Source organism: Cryptomeria japonica, chromosome 1 (genome assembly GCF_030272615.1).
Source record: "Cryptomeria japonica chromosome 1, Sugi_1.0, whole genome shotgun sequence".
Lineage (NCBI taxonomy): Eukaryota > Viridiplantae > Streptophyta > Pinopsida > Cupressales > Cupressaceae > Cryptomeria > Cryptomeria japonica.
Window position 1 is genome coordinate 571,810,871 of NC_081405.1, and position 21,461 is coordinate 571,832,331.

The 21,461-nt window shown below is 35.3% G+C and overlaps 1 protein-coding gene across 1 annotated transcript in view; it reads right to left on the bottom strand.

Moving 5' to 3' along the window:
* Positions 1-8,236, bottom strand: part of LOC131050178 (small nuclear ribonucleoprotein SmD1a) — a 37,025-nt gene extending 28,789 nt beyond the window's left edge. The window contains exons 1-2 of the mRNA XM_057984365.2: positions 7,913-8,236; positions 7,669-7,745 (exon numbers count right to left, since the gene is read on the bottom strand). Coding sequence (XP_057840348.1) covers positions 7,669-7,745; positions 7,913-7,926 — 91 coding nt within the window. The 5' untranslated portion in view covers positions 7,927-8,236. The remainder of the gene's footprint in view (positions 1-7,668; positions 7,746-7,912) is intronic.
* Between the last annotated feature and the right edge of the window lie 13,225 nt (positions 8,237-21,461).

A 21,461-nucleotide genomic window follows, 5' to 3' on the forward strand; every position in this document is an offset into this window, starting at 1 on the left:
TTTATAAATTTCGATGTCCATTCTCACACATACCATTTTATATATATAGTGGGCTGGGTACGGTCAAGCGATGCCTTGACCGACCATGTCTTTTGGACATGGCCGATCAAGACATCACTTGATCGTGCCCATTCGCTATAACAATAGTGCCCGGTGTTTATTAACCAAGCGGTGCATATTATATTCGATAAACATCGAAGTTATACCGATCGGTGTATGGTTATATTAATGCTTCGAATGTTTTCCTTAACACCTGATATCAATCGGTGTGAGTTTATTACATCTCCCCGATAACAATCAGTTCAAGCATAATCATCAATACTAATTGATGTTCAGTTTACCGATAATCATCAAATTGGTTTTGCAATGGTTATCCCGATTTGCTAATCGGTGAATGCAACTAATATAATAGATTATCAAATCGGAATTCTATAATAATAATCAATTATGTATGAATAAAGAATGCTTATCAATTGAGGGCATGATGATATTCATTTAATAATCGATATGATAAATGATTGAATGAGAGACTTCATTTATCTCTCATTCAATCATTTATCTTACCGAAGCTATCTATGCATTAACACTCCCTCTTAGCTAGGTAAGATAAATGTAAACAATTATATTCAAGCATCACAATTCAAATGACAGTTAGCATTCTTTACTCAATCTGACATTCTAGAAGATCATACCACCTAATCACATGATATGAAGTATCACCTAAACACGTGATACAGATGTCCCTCACGTCAATCTTGTGATGACAGGATATCACCTAAGCATGTGATATCAGTATTGCCTAAACACGCAATACTTAAGGATAATCATATGAGAAAGATTTAAATTCTCATCTTAAAAAATCATATCACCTAAACACGTGATACAAATGTCCATCACGTCAATCTTGTGATGACAGGATATCACCTAAGCATGTGATATTAGTATTGCCTAAACACGCAATACTTAAGGATAATCATATGAGAAAGATTTAAATTCTCATCTTAGAAAATCATATCACCTAATCACGTGATATGAAGTATCACCTAAACACGTGATATGAAGTATCACCTAAACACGTGATTCAAATGTCCATCACGTCAATCTTGTGATGACAGGATATCACCTAAGCATGTGATATTAGTATTGCCTAAACACGCAATACTTAAGGATAATCATATGAGAAAGATTTAAATTCTCATCTTATCCAAGTTGTGGTATGTGCACAAAACACCTTATACAAATGTTTTACCACAACACAATCATGGTACATTCATGAAACACCAAAGATCCAACATGATAATTGGTTTGGACATTATAAGATCGTCACCTTATAATGTCTACATACAAGTGTTCATTATCTTGAGAGATCGTCACCTCTTAGATATGAACCTAGGGGATAAAATCCAAAATGTCCATTCATGACAAATAAGTTTACACATTAAACACCTTATTGATATGCAAATACAGATTACAAAGAAAATTACCTTTCTATCATACCTAAACCTTTTCTGAAGTGATCAACCTTCACTCTGAAAGAGGTTTGGTCAGAATATCTGTAGTTTGATCTCCAAGGGAAAAACCCTCCTACTTGAGGGAGAAAAACCCAGCATAAAGTGTCTTCTTTATATATCAAATATGTCTAGCAATAATGCAAGATACAGGCCCAATATATGTTGCTTCACTCCTTGAAGCAAATTTCACAAGAACAAATCTGATTGGCCTTCTTCACAGGATCGATCTGCTCTAACTAATATATAAACTGCTTTTCACATAAATTGAATGGATCAGAGAATGAGTTTGCATCTTCTATATATATGAGGGAGGCACCCTTTCACAAGGGGTCGGTCCTCAATGACACCATATGTCTCTTCACAAGGTTGGCCACTACAACATCAACACTCCCTCTTAGCTAGGGGGGAATCCTTGTTAATAATATAGTCATGAAATGACATCCACCATGGCTACTCCTAGAGGGTGGAACACCATTCATCACGGTACTCAACATGATGACATCCATCATGGCTTACTCCCATGTATGAGAATGCATATGAACACAAGTGCCCATCACGGAGTTGCTCAACGTAATGTTTTCATCTCATCATGACGTTCACCATGACTACTCCCAGAGGGTGGAACAAGAGCCTTCACCTCAAACTTCTCCCTTACAGAGAAGAGTGTATTAACAAGGGCTTGCTCCTCAAACTTCTCTCTCACAGAAAAGAATGCATTAAGCATATCTTCATGATGGTGTGGCTCCCTCTGAACCTGATATCAACCTTCTGACCTCCTTGTCTAAGGTTGCTTCTGATGAAATGTTAGACTCCCTCTAAATCTGATATCAACCATCTGACCTCCTTGTCTAGGGTTGCTTCTGATGAAATGTTAGACTCCCTCTGAATCTGATATCAACCATCTGACCTCCTTGTCTAAGGTTGCTTCTGATGAAATGTTAGACTCCCTCTGAATCTAATATCAACCATCTGACCTCCTCTTCGAAGAACCAGATCACAAGGACAAACTGTATGGGCTCTTCTTCTTCGATAAATACTTACCGCCATCAACTCGGTCCTATGACTGCAAGCATCGAGTTCTTTCTCCCTTGAATGAAATTTCTTATGCTTCTAGATCACCTACAAAACATGACTTATAGAACTCTGGCATGTACTTAGCGAGTTCACCACTAGTAGCATAAACAAGAGCCCCTATGGTCAACATTGCTTCCTCATGGACTGTGGCACTTCTGCAGGCAAATACTTGTTTATAGATGGAAATGCGAAATCTCAGAATCTCCACTAAAGTCCCCTCCATATTCTTCCTGAATTCTTCATCACAAATAGTACTTCAAAACTTTATAGCCTAAAGAGCAACAAGCTCTTCATCACTTTTAACTGCTTTTGTTGTGATTCTAAAGATGTCCTGCATGTAAGGGGCAAGTTTCTCATAGTACGTTTGAAGAAATTGAAACAAGATATTCAAATGCAGCTTGTCGTGTGCGGACACCTACTAACAATGTTGATTCACAAATAACACGCATAATGTAATCGCATGAATTAATAACTACATATGAAATTCATGACCATTAATCAAACATGGATTACTTATCTCTTTGTTTATTAGTCTTCCTCTCAATCCAACAATTGTTCATTCCTGATTCTTTGCACTTGAAGATTTAGATCTCATTTGATGGTTGCTTTTTGATACACATACTTTTAGTTGTTGTGTTCATCTGACATAACCAGGATTTGTGAGATGTTGAGCCCATATGCCACGCACAGGACACTCAGCAGTATCAAAGTGGCATCGATCTTCCTCAATAATCTTCCCAGCCATGCATTCAAATGAAGACCCTTCTCTGCAAATCTGTACATGCTATGGAAAGAGAGCATCGAATTGGTTTTGTCTACAGTAAGACCGTCGCTTCTCATGTCGCTCACTGACTGGCAAATATATGAGTATTGTTTCCAATGTTGTGGCGCTAGCGCCAAACAACATTAAAGATAAACCTTAATGCCCAATTCAATAGATGGAACTACTAATCACAAAAACTTGCTAAGTGATTTGATACACAAACAATCCATCAGATTTATGTCAGATCGAGATCTTGCCGCCTCCCTTGAACTTTCGTCGTTGATCATTTTTTATTTTTTTATTACTTCGGCAATTTGCTCTAGTTTCATAAAGACATTTGTGACTGCATCTTGTCTACATGTAATTGCACGGTCCAGAGGTGTCTGTTTCCAGTCATCTTGAACGTCTACTTCAGCTCCCTTCTCAAAAACAAATGAAACTTATTTGCGTGACCCTGCCGAGAAAACAAGATGAAGAGAAGTCTCTCCATCTTCATATTTGTTTGGAGTATTTATCAACTGTTTTCCTCCATCGCATTCCTCCAGCAAAAAATCCTTCTTTTCCAACCGTCTAGGAGCATGGCCACCAGCTACAACGATTAGAAGCTTGTTTAGAAGATCATAATTTCCGATCTGGTTGTTGCTCTTCCACATTGCATTGCTTTGCAATGTCTGCTTGGAACATGGAAGATCATCTCTCCCACATTTTGACGCTACATACTCTATCATCTTTGTAGCGCAACTGTATCCGTAACTGTGTTCACGGGGTGTGTGTACTATGTCATCGCCTCTGCAAAAACAGCCTGTGATAATATCTATCAACTTATGTTTCATTACTCTATGAATGTGATAGACCTCTTCATGCGGCATGTTCGAACCCATCCTCGTACAGAAAGACACTTGACAAGATAATCTTGTCTCATAGTAGGGAAGCCCGACGATTGATCATACAGTCGTTGTTGTCTGATGATAACAAGGCACTGCGAACAAGTGTTCATCCAGAGTGCACTGATTACTCCTATGATCTTATGGACAGTTAGAGACACATATCTGCCATCAAACTTTGACTTGCAACCTTCCTTATTGCCTTGTTCGATTCACATAGAATCGCTCCCTGGTGATTCCACAAAGAACTTGGCTCTTAATGTGCAAACTGCAGTTGATTCTTTGAGAGTAGAGTCAATCTCCTTTAATATCCAGATTGCATTAGAATAGGCAATCGGGATATCCAAATCACCACGCTCAAAGAAGTTCCGACCTAGATGAGGAGTTGTCTGATTGCTTCAACAAATCTGATAGGATCTTCAAATCTGATGGCGCTACCCATTAGAAGAATTTTGATGTTGAATATATGCTTGTTTGAATTTTCCACAAAAATGAACCGCCTCAGGTTCAATTTAACCTGGCTCTGATACCATGTAAATGATGTTCAATTTACATTCAATATGCAAGTTATATTCTATTTAAAATGATCTTTATATATATATTACTGAATTAATATATGAATCTGACTATCTTCTTCTTTGTTGCAGGTGAGAGGAGCATTTATCAATTTCGATGTCCATTCTCACACATCCCATTTTATATATATAGTGGGGCTGGGTACGGTCAAGCAATGCCTTGACCGACCATGTCTTTTGGACATGGCCGATCAAGACATCACTTGATCATGCCCATTCGCTATAACAATAGTGCCCAGTGTTTATTAACCAAGCGGTGCATATTATATTCGATAACCATCGAAGTTATACCGATCGGTGTATGGTTATATTAATGCTTCGAATGTTTTCCTTAACACTCGATATCAATCGGTGTGAGTTTATTACATCTCCCCGATAACAATCGGTTCAAGCATAATCATCAATACTAATTGATGTTCAGTTTACTGATAATCATCAAATCGGTTTTGCAATGGGTATCCCAATTTGCTAATCGGTGAATGCAACTAATATAATAGATTATCAAATCGGAATTCTATAATAATAAACAATTATGTATGAAGAAAGAATGCTTATCAATTGAGGGCATGATGATATTCATTTTAATAATCGATATGATAAATGATCGAATGAGAGACTTCATTTATCTCTCATTCAATCATTTATCTTACCGAAGCTATCTATGCATTAACAACTTTGTCCAAAATAGTTTTCCCCTTAGCAAGTTGAACGAGGAAAAGATGAAGTAAAATGCAATTTAAAAAGCTTTTCGAGTTTTCCTTAAGATCTTTTTCTCTTTCAAGTGAAGAGAAGAAAAAATGTATGTTAATGGCTAAATATCCAAAGATTATCAATTTTATCCAAGCATTTGAGCAAAAATACCCAATCACTCCCAAACATATTCACACTAATTACTTCACACTTTGCAAATTGTGTTTCTTCACATGTATTTACATGCATTCCACCTCAATTCTTCGCTTCAACTTTTTAATTCACATTACCTCAGTAAATGTACCACAATATTTGTTTGCATTGATGTTTACTTCACCTTGGATACCATTTGTTCATTGGCTTGCATGATAAGTAGTGTACTTAATCTCATGACCATTAGCAGGTTGAAAACATATGGCCCGGATGCCCAACTTTATTTATGCAATCATTTTGAGGATATGTAGCAACACACTCAAGTCCACACTTTATCTTTGTAGAGCCATATATACTGAGAGATAGAAGCAAATATATGCCAAACAAGAACCAACAGGCATAACATACATGGCGGCCAGGAATATGGAATCATCCAAATCACTGCAAGAGTCTTCTACATGCAAAACATCTATTCCAAGAGAGATGGAGGGCATATCCCACGCATTACTTACATGTTGTATTTAAATAAAAAACATCAAAATCATAAATGCATCAAAACAACTGAAAAACACAACACCCTTCAAAAGTAAGTTCTATTCTCCAAATTCCAGCTACAGCACAAAAATTCCTGGATTTTGGTGACAGCAAGGAGCAGCTATTGAAAAATTATATCAAATATAATATTTGAATGAAAGGAAGCCGAAATTTATTTTAAGTAAGCACTACTAACAAATTAATGCAGATTCTATAATTAATAATTAATATGTGTAAATTAAGAACTGTAAGTGTAAATGGTAAATTTAAGCACAAACATCAAAACCAAATTGCTTATCTACATAAATATTAAGAATCCATTTATCCAGTGATATCTGATATAGTGAAACAAAGGCAGCATTCCGATACCCACTACCTACCCTTTTATGTTTTTTATATTTTTTTGTAGTGTTTTTAGCGTTTTTTTGCTGTTTTTAGATATTTTGGCTTGCTCAAGAGGGCGACAACCAAGGATGCCCTGCTATTCCCAACACGGCCCAAACACATCCTTGCACTTCCTTTGCCATACCAGAGGCAGCAGGGCATCCCCAAGCATTGCCAAAAACAGGTAGCGTCCCTCAAGAAATCCCCACTTGACAGAAACGTTATTGGAATGCCACCCAAAAAAAAAAAAAAATTCAAGGCTTGGAGGGGAACGTTTCATTCTCATTCCCCATCTCTAGAAACAACACATGGATCCCCATGGGCACGTCCCTGTAAACCATCAAAGTAAAAGAGTTCTAGACCAGAAAATCTAAAATTCTAAATTTAGGTTGACCACTACTTTCCTTGGGGCCTGTAACCTTCAACAACACAAGAGGGGGAGGCAGATTTTGTATAATCTACGTTACTCAGTTTCCCATAGTCAATCAGGCCATACATCAGGTTTCCAGTCTTAAAGAAAACCCCAACCTCGCTAGGGCTTACATGACCAAGAACGGCTACAAGTTATGGGTGTATTATTAAAAACAGATGCCCCTGTTGCGGCATCCAGCCAAATATTTAAGTCCAGAATAATATGGCATAAAGCCAAACATGAGTTCAATCCACTGATGCGGCACCAAATCAGACATGAACTATCATTGTAAAACACCTGACCCTTGGCAGGAAGTTTAGTTTGCTAAAAAAATAACAGAAACTTATTCCAAACGAACCAAAATCATTTCTCACTAACTTTTGATACCACTGCTCCTTGCGCACCCTATAATTAATAAAATTCGGTACCATGGGAGCTGGCGTAGCCAAGCAGCGAGGAAATGAAATCTACATATACTTCGATGTATTCATTTTGCAAGACGCCTCTAATAAAATATTTTGGAAAGTTGGGGTTCTAAATTCAAAGTTCTACGAAAAAACCAATTTAAACGGCCCAAAAAATTAACTTGCATTTGTTCTTAAATCCTAAACCCTATATCTCAGCAACCGAAAATCATTCAACCTCCATAGCCTATCCTAGCAAAGAAGCGAATGATTGGGCATCAAACCTGTAATGGTCCCATGCACTACAGTTCCATTCTTGAGTTCAATGTTGACTGTTTCGTTGTTCAACTTCATCAGAAACCTGCGAAGATGGAATCCAAAAGAAACCGGACGATTAGATGCATATAAATAGCCAATGAATGAGGCAAATCCTCCAAGAAACAACGTCAAAATCATATTATTTTCCATATAAAATGAGCAAAAAAGAAAACCCACAAAGAATGAGGTCTCTAGTGTCATTTAGCATACCGTACAAGCTTCATGGTTGCAAATGTTGCAAGACTCGGAAGTAGTTCTTAATCGACTGTTATTGTTCTAAACATGCAGGTATAGCTCCAAATGTAAGACACTCATAAGTAGTAAAAATGACTAATATAACAAATTCGACAATTCGATGACGAAGACATTCCCGCTATTAAGGCAGAATTGTTTGGTTACGAAATGTAGTTTTTATCCAAATCTACAGTCTTCCTTTCCACAGCTCTATAAGAGATCCGAATAAAAAAGATAAAAAAATGGCCGCGACTGAGCCGCGGGGGATTCAGCTGAAGTTGAACCAAATACCTGATCAACAACATATAAATAATGTGAAAGAATTTGAATGAAGATTGAAGTAATTTTTTATTGCTTTCTGTTATTGTTATTACTTTCTTGTCATAGTTATTGTTATTACTTTTCTTGTCATAGTTGTTACTTCTTGTGGCAAAGGGTTGTTCTTTAATTAGTTGTTAATAAAAAAGAAATTAATAAATGTAAATTTTTTAATTAAGAATATTAAAAAAATTAATTATTTTCTATTTAATTAGTTTTTAAATTTTAAGTGATTTCAGAATTGTTTTATGCTTTCTTCTTTCTTAAATCGTTCAATTGAATAATTTCCAAATTTAATCAAGAAAAATGATTTTTTTTAAAAAATATTAAAATAATGAGTTTTAATTATTTAGAAAATATTAATAATTTTTTTCCACTTATTTTCAATATTTAAATACTTTATTTTTTTAACATTTCATAGTAAATTATTTTTAATGTTAGATATCATTTTTTATTAGGTAAAATAGGTTTTTTTACATGTCGTTAATATTTTGAACAATTTAATTTTTAGAGCTATTTATGTATTAATTTGTATTTATTATTAATTAGTGCCAGTGGAATCTAGACAAAAAGGTTTTGATATAAATGTATTTTAAAATAGTTAAAATTATATATCTTGATATATTTTAAATGTTAAAAACTTAGAAATGTTGGAATTAATTTGAGTTTTATTAGTATGAATAATTCAAAAATAGTTTTATTTAAATATTAAGTAAATTAGATATATCACAATGGTAAACAATATGAGCCAGGTCAAAAATAGTGAATGGTCAATAAATTTATATTAATAGATGTAAAATTTCAATATAGATGGAAGAGTATTTAAAGAAATTGAAACCGACATGGAAGTAAATTTGGTGTAAAGTTGCAAAAGTAAATTGTCTTCTAGAAATGGAAAGTAAACAAATCTAGACCATTAAGCCCAGCTAAACGTCCAAAATTTGTTCTAAAACAATATTCAAAAAAAAAAAAAAATCAAACCCTCTTTAAATATTTTCAATATGCAATCTTTGTGAAAATTCTGTTCTAAACTTTTGCCCACATCTTTACCAATATATAGCATGTTGCTTATACATATCTTTGTAATTATTTGGTACCCCTTTGTAATTATTTGGTATCATATACTATCATAACAAAATAGTCACTAATGTTTGGCAAGAACTTTGTGCATTGCATCCTTGTTATCACTAATAGTTTGGATAGTATTGCATTCATTCAATTTTTTCCAAATTAGTTTAATTAATTATATTTACAGAAATTAAATAAAAAATTTATAATTTATATTCTATTTTTTTCAATGATTTTAAAAGTTTATTTTTTTGTCTTGGATTTTTCATTGTGAATAATTTATTATTAGTTCTTTTGATAAACTATTGCATCCATTAGTTTAACCAATCATATTAGAGAATTAAAAGTTTTACACAAAAAATTCATAACTTATATTTAATTTTTATTTTCAATGATTTTAAAATATTATTTTTCTGTATTTCTATTGGTTATAATAGGTAGAAAATTAAAAAAAATCACAACCTTATACAAGTGACATTAAAGGAATAGGTACATCTTATAACGAATTTGTTGCACTTGTTGTCAAGTGGCCACAAATATAGTTAATGACTGCTTATAAAGGTATAAACTATGGGTATAGAGGCTCCATACACCTTTATGCTCTCAATCGTTGGCTTCAAGATAACGTTATCCAAATCTACTTTTTACACATTCATTTGAATCAAATGCTTTAATTGTTGCCACAAATAATTCAACTTCCTCCATAAAGGTGATATTTTATTTATTTATCTAAAGGTGACAGTTTTATTATTGAGAAAATGGGTCTTATGAAATATGGTAATTGTTGGAGTTGTCACATCAAGAATATTTAAGGAGAGAGTGATAAATGTATACACCTAAAAATGGTCTGAAGATAATTAATTAAATAAGCAATTATTTAATTAACCCTCCTTCCCAATTTAATTGAATTCATTATCAATTTGATTAAATCCCTTTCATCTACTTATTAATAAATCGAAGGATTTATTGAATAGGTTCATTTCAATAGTCCCCTTTGATTAATTAATCTAAATTAATTAATCCTCCCCCCATTAAATTCATTTATTCTAATCCCCTAATTAATTAAAACAAATCAATTTATGAGTTTGTTGAAAATTAATTAGTATTTTCCTATTATTTGAATTTTTAAATTCAAATTCCCCACATGCCTCCTAACTTCTAACCACCTAACTTAACCACCCCCTAAACTAAACCATTCCACCTAACCTTGGGTTTAACTAACCCTATCCTATCTTGCACATCCTAACCTCCTATGGTGTGGATATTCTCCCCTTGAGACACATGGCACTTATGCCACATGTCTCCTCCCTTGGACACTTGCCCTCTTAGGAGCAAGGCTCCTTGACACTTGTCACCACAGAGATGACAAGTGTCCCTCCCTCCAACCTCCTCCAATTTCACCCTTGATATCTTCAGACTCAATCTTGACCATTGATTCCTGCCACCTCACCCCTGGCCTTAGAAATCTTATAAATATCCCTCATTTTGGAGCACAAAAGATCCCATCTCATATCAATTTAGGCATTGTTACTATAGGCATATCCATTCTAGAATATCATTTAATAATTGTTATTATAAGCAATTGCATCTTAGATCTAGCTTGATTTGATCACTTTATAGCATAATTGTTGAATCATGTAGCTTCATCAATCTCTATTCTAGCTTAATTGCATCATCATCATAGCTTAATCATGGATGTCATTAGCTTAATTAGCCTCTTGGATCAATCTAGCATAATCAATCTCATCTAGCTTGCATAGTATCATCATTTTAAATCCTTTGTCTACGTGTAGTCAAGTCACACACACACACACACACACACACACACACACACACACACACACACACACATATGTTGGCAATATTGCATTATAGCAAACAATGAGAGATTGTTGGCATTTCAATAAGGATATTGAGAAGGTTGTTGATGATTATGGTTATAACTAATTAAAGATGTTTTACTATCTTGATATTATTATTTTGTCATTGATGTCAAGAAATTGATTTTCTAATTCAGTATGACGTTGCCATATCTTGAGAAGTATGATATGAAGATTATAAAGAAGTCGGTAAAAGACATGGGAAAGAATATGATGAATAAAGGGATGAATAAGGTATTTAATGGGCAACTACTACCGAGTTAGACAATGATGAGATCATGATGTTTTAGATTGTTTTAACATCATACATATGTTGTAAAATGTAAAGGTTAATACTATATTATGTTATCAGGCAAAGAACCTAGTCGGTGAACCCTAAGGTTATCGCTATCGGTTAATGAAGGCGGAATGTCTACCGAGTGAAGTTTACTATTCACCTAGTTGTTACCGAGTTGTAACCGAGCTATAACAAAATGCATTAAATGTTTGCATACGGTATTTAATGAAAGAAGTTGATGAGCTAGAGCAGACTAATGATTGGTAAGCCATGGAAGAAGTTTGTTAACGAATCTAAGGCAATGGAAAGTCGGCATGAAGATCTATAGCTCAGATTGAACCGCAATATCCTGGCACAAGTTCCAAGACTATTATGCAAGTTCCAAGGCAGGGTAAAACGTTTTCAAATCGAAAGATGCATTGAACCTGGACAAGATTGAAGATCTGATGGCTATGATTGATCATAGGAAACGTGATCAAGGAGATTAAGCGGTTACCTAATTGTTTCTAAATAGGAAACTGTTGATAAACAATGTATGTGGGCAAGTGTGTGCACAGGGATGCTACATAGTGATTACCGAGCATAGAAGCTTGAAGACCTGTTAGAATAACAAAGTATAGAAGCCCAGCAGATAGACAAGATTAGTTCTATGTCTAAATTGTATTGAACAAATAGGAATCTGCTTTAGCATTTTAGATGTGAAGTTGCAGATAGATTTTTATTACTGTTATTTTGTGAAAGTGACAGAAAATCTATTAACTGAGTGGACTTAACAGTCTTATATGTAAATCCTCTAGCAAGGTGACATTCTGATTGAGTATTTGAAATCCTTTGACAAGGTCACTTCTAACAAAGTGAAGATCCTAACAGATCTGAGGGAAATCCCTTAACCGAGTCACATCTAGCAATGTGTTTGTAATCTTTAACAGGATTTGCTTTTAACCGAGCATACTCTAGAAGAGTATATTTCTTAGTGGGTCCGAAATCCCACAGTGGTTTTTCCCTATTTGGGTTTCCACGTTAAATCTGGTGTTATGAGGTTTATATTGTTCATATGCTTTTGAGTTTGCATGTTTGATAGTTTTGGTTATATGACTTATATATATGTTACCGAGGTTGAATCTGATGTTTTTATGGATGATTAAGTTTGTATGATTCACCCCCCTCCCCCCCCTCTCATCTTGTTGGCTATTGGATCTGTACTTATATTAAGTATCAGAACTATCAACACACACACACACACACACACACACACACACACACACACACACACACACACACACACACACACACACACATGTATGTACACACACACACACACACACACACACACACACATATATGTATATATACATATATATGTATATGTATATATACACATATATATGTATATATATATATATGTATGTATACAATATATATGTTTATATATACTATATATATATATATATATATATATATATATATATATATATATATGTATACATGTATATATATATACACATACACATGTGTATATGTATGTACACACACACACACACACACACACACACACACACATATATGTACACACACACACACACGTGTGTGTGTGTGTGTGTATATACATATATACATTTATATCTATATATATATATAGATACATATATACATACATATATATATACATATATACATGTATATATCTATATATATATATGTGTGTGTGTGTGTGTGCATATATATACATGTATATATACATATATATATGTGTGTGTGTGTGTGTGTACATGTACATATATATGTATATAATGTTTATATATATACACACACATAGATGTGTGTGTGTGTGTGTGTGTGTGCGCGCCCTTGAGATACTACAAAATATGCTTGACCACCTCCCAATGTGATTTGTCCGAATTAGCCATAAATCTGCTCACCACTCCCACGGCATGAGCAATGTCTGGACAAGTAGACACCATAGTGTACATAAGGCTTCCAACTGCAGATTTGTATGCAATTTTGTCCATAAACTCCTTATCTTCTTATGTTTTTTGACACAATTGAAAAGACAACTGAAAATGAGGGGCTAAGGGTGCACAAACAAACTTAGCATCTGCCATACCAAATCTGTCCACTACTTTTTAATATAATCTTGTTGAGATAGTTTGAGTTCTCTCTTTTTCCTATCCCGAAAAATACTCATTCCTAGAATCTTCTTTGTTGCCCCTAAATCTTTCATGGCAAATTCCTTTGATAAATGAGTTTTAAGTTCACTCACGATCTTCATGCTTGTGTCGGCCACTAGCATATCATCCACATAAAGAAGAAGTATGACAAATTCGCCATTAGGAAGCTTTTTAAAGTAGATACAAGGATTAGACTCGCTGCGAGTAAATTTGTGATCAATCATGAATTTGTCAAATTTAAGATACCATTGGCGGGGGGCTTGCTTAAGCCCATACAAACTGTGTTTCAATCTGCAATAAAGGTGTTCTTGCCCCTTTTTAATAAACCCTTCCGGTTAATGCATAAATAGTTCCTCATCAACATCGCCATGGAGAAATGTTGTCTTCACATCCAGCTATTCAAGTTCAAGATCCCAGGCTGCAACCAATCCCAATATTGCTCGGATGGTAGTCATTTTGACTACTGGCGAGAAAATTTCTTTGAAATCGAGGTCTTGCTGCTGAGCATATCCCTTGACTACTAGTCTTGCTCGAAATATTTTGCACACATATACATACATACATACATATATACATATATATATACACATACACACACATATACACATAGATATACACACACACACACATATATATGTATGTATGAATATATAAATGTTGATAAATAATTTGGGTTTGAATATTTTAAAATTCTCTGCAATTCTGATTTAGAAAGAGAGAAATGGTATTTAAGTCCTTACACCTCTGATTTTGGGAAAGAGTTTGATTATACTGCAAATTAAAAGGAGATATACATCTTATTTTGTTATGTGAGATTTTGCCAAGATCAAGAGCTCAATGAAATGTACAAAATAGAGAGACAAAATATAGGACAAGAATAAACTGTATTCTCATCAATAGATTAAAAAATGGTTATTACATACAATGTAGATGAGCCTGCTTATATAGGCAAGGCTATATGGATATGTGAGCACACAAACATGACATGTGGCTCAATAAGAAACAAGGGTAGGTAGGAAATAGGTGTGGTAGGTAGGAGAAACAATATAATATTCCACATGAGGTAGATCACCCACTAAAGGTGGAATTATCACTCCACAATAAGTGGATATGATTGAGTAGTAACAAGATCACGCCATAAAAGGTGGAAATTCTCCTACACACACTATCCCAATGTGGCACAAACACCCAAGTGTCTCATACCCAAACTACTATGAAATGCATGTACTAAGTAAACTTAAGTAAGGTGTAATAATATCCATGATGAATAATTGTTTACACAAACACCCCCCCTTAAGTGCAACTTAGGGGAATGCACTTAAGTCTACAATGAAACTAAGCAATGATGTGTCCCGACTATGAGGCCATGTTAGATACCCATGTACAAATGCAAATGCATGCAAACCAATGCAATGAAATCTCTCACAAAGTGGGGAAAGAGAGGAAAACCCAATGGGAAAAAACCCTCCCCCAAAAGAGAGATGAAAGCTATACAAGATAACTCTCGTAGAAGCATGTGAGGAACAAAACCCCATGTGAGGAAAAAGTCCCCCCCATACGAGAGAAGAAGAGAAGCTAGGTAGCCCCCCCTTAATGTAGAATATGCACCAATGATATAAGCTCGATGATGTATGAAGAAACTGCTCCATGAATGTCAAACAACATTCCTCCCCTTAGGAAGAAACAAAACCAAAGGTGTATTCATGAAGTCTCCCCAATCATGAAGGGAAGATGTATGAAAAAAACTCATGATGAACGAAGTCTCTGAAAAACTGCTCCAAGTGTCCCCATGTCGATGTTGAAAGGTACCCCCTCCAAAGGTGGTGAACTGCTCAACACTATTGAAAAAGGCACTCCAAGATCTAGTGGAGAAGAATGTAGAACAAGTCCCAAAGACTCACACGTCTCCTCTAAGGATAAAGAGACCTCCTCCAATTGTTGCACATAAGTATCCACAATCATGTCAACCTTGAAAGAATGATCATGTAGAGAATGAACAAGAGGGTCAAAGTGTTCCCTCACAACAATTGAAGAAGGATCATCTTCATCAAAGAGAAGATGAATATCATCAATGATGTCTCCCAAATCTTTAATGTAGGATTCCACAAACAAACCTACAATGTCTATCAAGTACTCATCCTATGAATCTAAAGTTGGAAGACAATGAATATTCTGCTGCACTGAATCACATGAAGGCAAAACTGTCACACTATCTGCATCATCAGGTGCAATAGGTGATGTGATATCAATAGGAGAAGATGAAACACAAGGCTCAAGAATGAAGTCACATGTGAGAATCCCCAAGTTCAAGTACCCAAAGTTCTCCTCAAAATATGAATCATCACAAGAAGTGTGATCCCCATGTGTGAAATAATCCTCATCAACAAAATCTAAAAAGGAATATAATTGAGATGCATGATCAACCACCCTAGTCGCAATCATAGCTCTAGTCTCCAAGTCTCTAATGAAACTGACTCGGGTGTGAACTCCACAATTCTCTTAGTTGCGCCATGTGTAATTTGATAGATGGAAAGGAGATTGTTTGTCAAGTGGGGTACACACAACACATCATTGAAGGAGTTATCCCCAATGGCATAGATCCTTTCCCAATCACATCCATGTATGTATGATTGCCCATCAAAATCTTCGTCATGGTGCAAGGCTCAAATGAAGAGAACATAGACTACGAAGATGCCATATGATGAGAAGCCCCTGGATCTACAAGCTATCTCCCTGAATCATGACTTGTAGTAGCACAAAGAGCTTTTCCTTTTCTTGTCCCAAAAGAGTGAGTCTCCCCACTTGTAGAAGCCATGAATGCTTGCACTTTCCCTTTTGAATGTGAGGAAGTGGAAGTTGATGAATCCTCCTTCTTGTAAACATTAGGCAAATCAATGTTATGCTTTTTGAGGATGTGTGAGAGCTCATCAATCTTCTTAGAATGGCAACGACGCTCCTCGTGACCAAACTTTTTACAATAGGCACAAGTAGTTCTCTCCCTCTTTGGTGAATTGTCCCTCTTGGAAGAGGATGAATCTCCTTGTTGTGGAGAAGGTGATGCTTTGTCCTTAGGCTTTGATTGCCATTTCTTCTTGTTTGAGTTGTCCTTTCCATGATTTCCTTTGTTCCCTTGATTTGCCAGTAATGCTTGAGACTTAGAGGTCTTAATAATGCCCATGCTTATCAACTTAGTTTGTTCCATCATTAACATTTTGGTGAAAGAATCAAATGTAGGCATTGTGTAGCTTAAACCCACTATCATCCTATGGGTTTGGAAACTAGAAACAAATGCTGCATATTCTTGTGGAAGTTTGCCCATCAAATTGAAGATCAATTGAGTATCCTTCTTATCAATGCCACAATTCTTGAGTTGTGCCCTCAACTCTTTTGCCTTAGTGACATAATCTTGTATAGTATCAAAGTTCTTGGGATCTAACATGGCGATATCACTATCAATCTGATATCCCCTAATCTCATCAACTTGACCATACAAGTCTTGAAACTTTTACCAAGCATACTTGATTAGAGTACATTTCTCAATATGAAAAATGAGATCCTTTGATACATACTTTCTTAAGGTACCAATTGCCCTGATATTTTTAGTGAGCCAATCCAAGTGACCAATAGGATCAACCTTTAGGATCAGCAGGAGAAGCAATAGTTCCATCAATATAATGAGTAAGTCCTTTTTCCATAAGTTTACTCCGTGCATCAATTTTCCAAGTAGAATAATTATGAGGAGTTAAGAGAGGAAACTTAGGAGAACCCATAGCAGCAAAAAGGAAGGAACACAAGAGCACAAAAGCAAAAGAGACACCCCCCTAAATTCAATCAATCAAAGTACCCCCCCCCCCCCCCCCCCCCCCAAAAAAAAAAAAAGAAGAGATTTTGGCACTTTATATGTAGTGCGTGTACAAGGCCACTTGCAAATAATGGCAAGGTGAACTTTTGATTTTGTTTTACAACTTCCCCAATAGGCTAAGAACTACAATGCAAAATACCAGCAAGATAGATCTATGCAATACAAATGCCAAATTGGCCAAAAAAGACCATATGCTGAAAGTGCAATTTCTACCCAAAATCACTGCAAACTGATAGCATATTATGAGATTAGACAAAAAATTATGCACTTTCAATAAAAACGGCACTTGAAAAGGAGTTTGTATGAGCCCAAACAGAGTCTCGGAAGTTGCAGAAACGGGGATTGGATAGGGAAAGTCACCAAAAACTAAGATTTCTAAAAAATATGTCCATCAAAATCATAAAATAATGCCACCATGAGAACATACACTAAATTATAGCCAATTTCAAAAAAAATTGCACCAAAAAAGGAGCACAAATGAGCAAGATATGGCCATTTGAACTTGAACTGCGAAATAAAAAAGCTCAACGGAGGGGGCCTGCTAATTTTTCAAAATTAATGATGATGTCAGTAAAACACGAGGTTAAATTTGACAGTCATCTAGCCGTCGCGAAAACTTCACCTCCCTATTGACTGGGTGTCCATACCGTACGGACTGATAGCAGGAAGTCCGACCAGAGACCACGGAACCTATCGAAGCGGAAACGGAATTAGCGAGAGCGATAGCACGGGCCGGTGTACGGAGCAGCAATCTGCAACCTGCAAAATCTACATAGTTGTACAGTGGCGTGCGGGGGGTTGTAAACCCCCAAAACAATTTTAAAAAAAATTATTTTTTTTTGGGGGGGATTTTTTTTTAAAAAAGCTTTTCAAAAAACTTTTTTAAAAAATAAAATAAAATTTACTGATAGGAAAATGAATTTTTTTTGTAGATTTTTAAAAAAAAAAATTTTTCAAAAATCCATACCGTACCACCCAAATTGGGCAAAAATTTTCTCCAAGCCCCAAATTTAACTTTCACCCAATATAGGCGAATTTATACTCAAAATTCATGGAAACGGTCACCCAGACACAATGGTGAGGTCGGATCTGGTCTAAGATGCCTCCAAAAGATGCTGCTCCTCAAATCCGCCTCTTGACGTCGCAATAATGCCTCTCAAAGATGAATCAATGATGCTCCAATGGCTTTGATCCCATGTGAGATTTTGCCAAAATCAAGAGCTCAATGAAATGTACAAAATAGAGAGACAAAATATAGGACAAGAATAAATTGTATTCTCATCAATAGATAAAAAAATGGTTATTACATACAATGTAGATGAGCCTGCTTATATAGGCAAGGCTATATGGATATGTGAGCACACAAACATGACACGTGGCTCAATAAGAAACAAGGGTAGGTAGGAAATAGGTGTGGCAGGTAAGAGAAACAATATAATATTCCACATGAGGTGGATCACCCACTGAAGGTAGAATTATCACTCTACAATAAGTGGATATGATAGAGTAGTAACAAGATCACACCATAAAAGGTGGAAATTCTCTTACACACACTATCCCAATGTGGCACAAACACCTAAGTGTATCATACCCAAGCTACTATGAAATGCATGTACTAAGTAAACTTAAGTAAGGTGTAATAATATCCATGATGAATAATTATTTACACCATGTTATAATTCTGTTGTCAGCTCCTTCTTGTGTAGCAAAATCTTTGTTTCTTCATGAAAATTAGAGGGTAACCTATAGTTATCTAAGTTCTTAAATAGGACTTCTATTCAGCATATATCTCTATGTCTTGTTGTGTAATAAATTTTAACTGTTATAATCCTAAGATTATAGCAACAGTCTTAATGCTATTTGAGAGAATATAAACGAAAAACCCTTGAATAAGAACAATATGTCACATTTTGTTATCTGAAGCAACTGGTAATACTTATACGTATATGTGAAGGTATTTATACTTATGTATACTTGTATATGTACTTTAAATATACATGTAAGTGTATATCAATATGGTTCATAACGGGTAATTAGTAGAGTAAATTGGTAAAGATTTTCAAACCATACCTCTTAGATTAGAGAGGGTGCTCTTCCTAAGACTTGAAATAAGAAGATTTTTTACCTCCTTATTGAGCTATTTCATAATTGTTTGAGTCTGAAAAGTCAAAATAACAATGAGGATAAACTATTTGATTGAGGTTACTGATGAGTTGAAACATTAGCATATTTTTATCCCCATAACTCTTAAGTTTTTCTCAGATTTTGATGATGGGATAGTGACGATGTATTAAAAGTTGACTATGTGCATTTCAAATGTTAACCTGAACCTATTAAATCATGTTTTGTCATTGCGAGTTGTTCCTGTAGCCATGTCATTCATTCATGTTGCCATGCGGATTGTCTTAGGCAATATAAGGTGTGAAATCAGTAGATGTTTTGATTAATTTAAATATATGTGTATGTGCTTGTATGTTCTTTCTTTTGAATTGCAGGAATAAAATGATGTTGTGGTGAAAGCTCTCATGTCACGCCAATTTCAGTAAGAGATATTCAAGGAGGTGACTGAAAGATCAAATCAGCAAAGGAGTTGATGAGCGTAAGGAACGGTAGAGGAAAAGTAGGCGCGCAATAATTATTGATGTCTTACTCAAGTGGGCATTAGTGTTGTAAATACCACCACACTATGTTATGACTGTGGTTTGGTTTAGATCCACATTATCAATGACTTAACTCCGACTGTTTCCTTTCTTGAATAATTATCCGCCTCTTCTCATTGGCATGATCTGTGTTGTAAGAAGTTGTTGTTTTCTTTTAAATAAGGGTCTTTATCTCTTTTCAGAGGTTAGAAAGAAAAGAGAAGAAACAAAGCAGAGGATTTAGAAATAAAGTTACAAGTGTTTTGAGTTTCTTTTGATTCTGAATCATGTAATGACTTTTGAAGAATCATGATTAAAGATATGTTATTCTGAGCACTTAGAATTTTTTTGGAAGCCTGGAAGCACTCATCCAAGGGGGCCCACTTGGTGAGTGTTCATGTGCCTTTGTTAAAATTAGTTTTCTTCTTTAACAGTAGTAGACGTTCTTGCATTGACTGTTTCCACAGCCATTGGAAATAGATCCATTGACTGTTCCTGCAACCAAATCAAACAGAGTAATTCTTGTTTGGCAGCATTGGACTTAGCTAGTATTTCTTGAATGAATTTATGTTAATGCAGAGTTTTTCCTGTAGCCTTTTAATTGTTTCAATTCTTGCTTACCTTTCTCGCATAGATGTTAGTTGCTGCATTAATGCAGGGTAGCTATCGTAGGAACTTAGTGCATATATAGTGCAGACTTCAAGTATTACGTCCCTGGGTTGACAATCAAATGAACACCAGCTATGGAGATAGTAACTGCACGGAGTGAATGTCTAAACTTCGGGTTGAGACTTTGACTAGAGTTATTATTCTTATTGTTGGGATAAACACTTACCATCTCTAGATTATGAATTAAGCTAATACCCTAGCCTAGGAAGGCAGTGGGTAGAAGGGCACAATTGTACATGGATGTAGATAGCGTCTCCATTGGAAAGAATACACTCAAGTTGTCAGGATAATAGAGACATGTCAGGCATGGTTTACATTCCATACGTAGGGTTGATTGTACAACTGGCGACTCTTATGCCCCTTACTTTTCCATTCTAGGGAATTAGTTATATCATTACAAATCTTTGCAATCATGAATGAGAAGAAATAAATAGTAACTTTTAAGAATATTAGAGCTGATAATAAAAGAATATTAAACAATTGTATGTTCATAGTTCCTAAATGAGTTCAATTGAACCAACTTGACCCTAGACCTATGTTGAGAAGGGTGGTGATCATTGACAACACGTTTAATCATGCTTGCAGTGTTTAAACCTTGGCCAAGGTGGTGTTGCATAATGCAAGCTACCGTCAGATCATTAGTA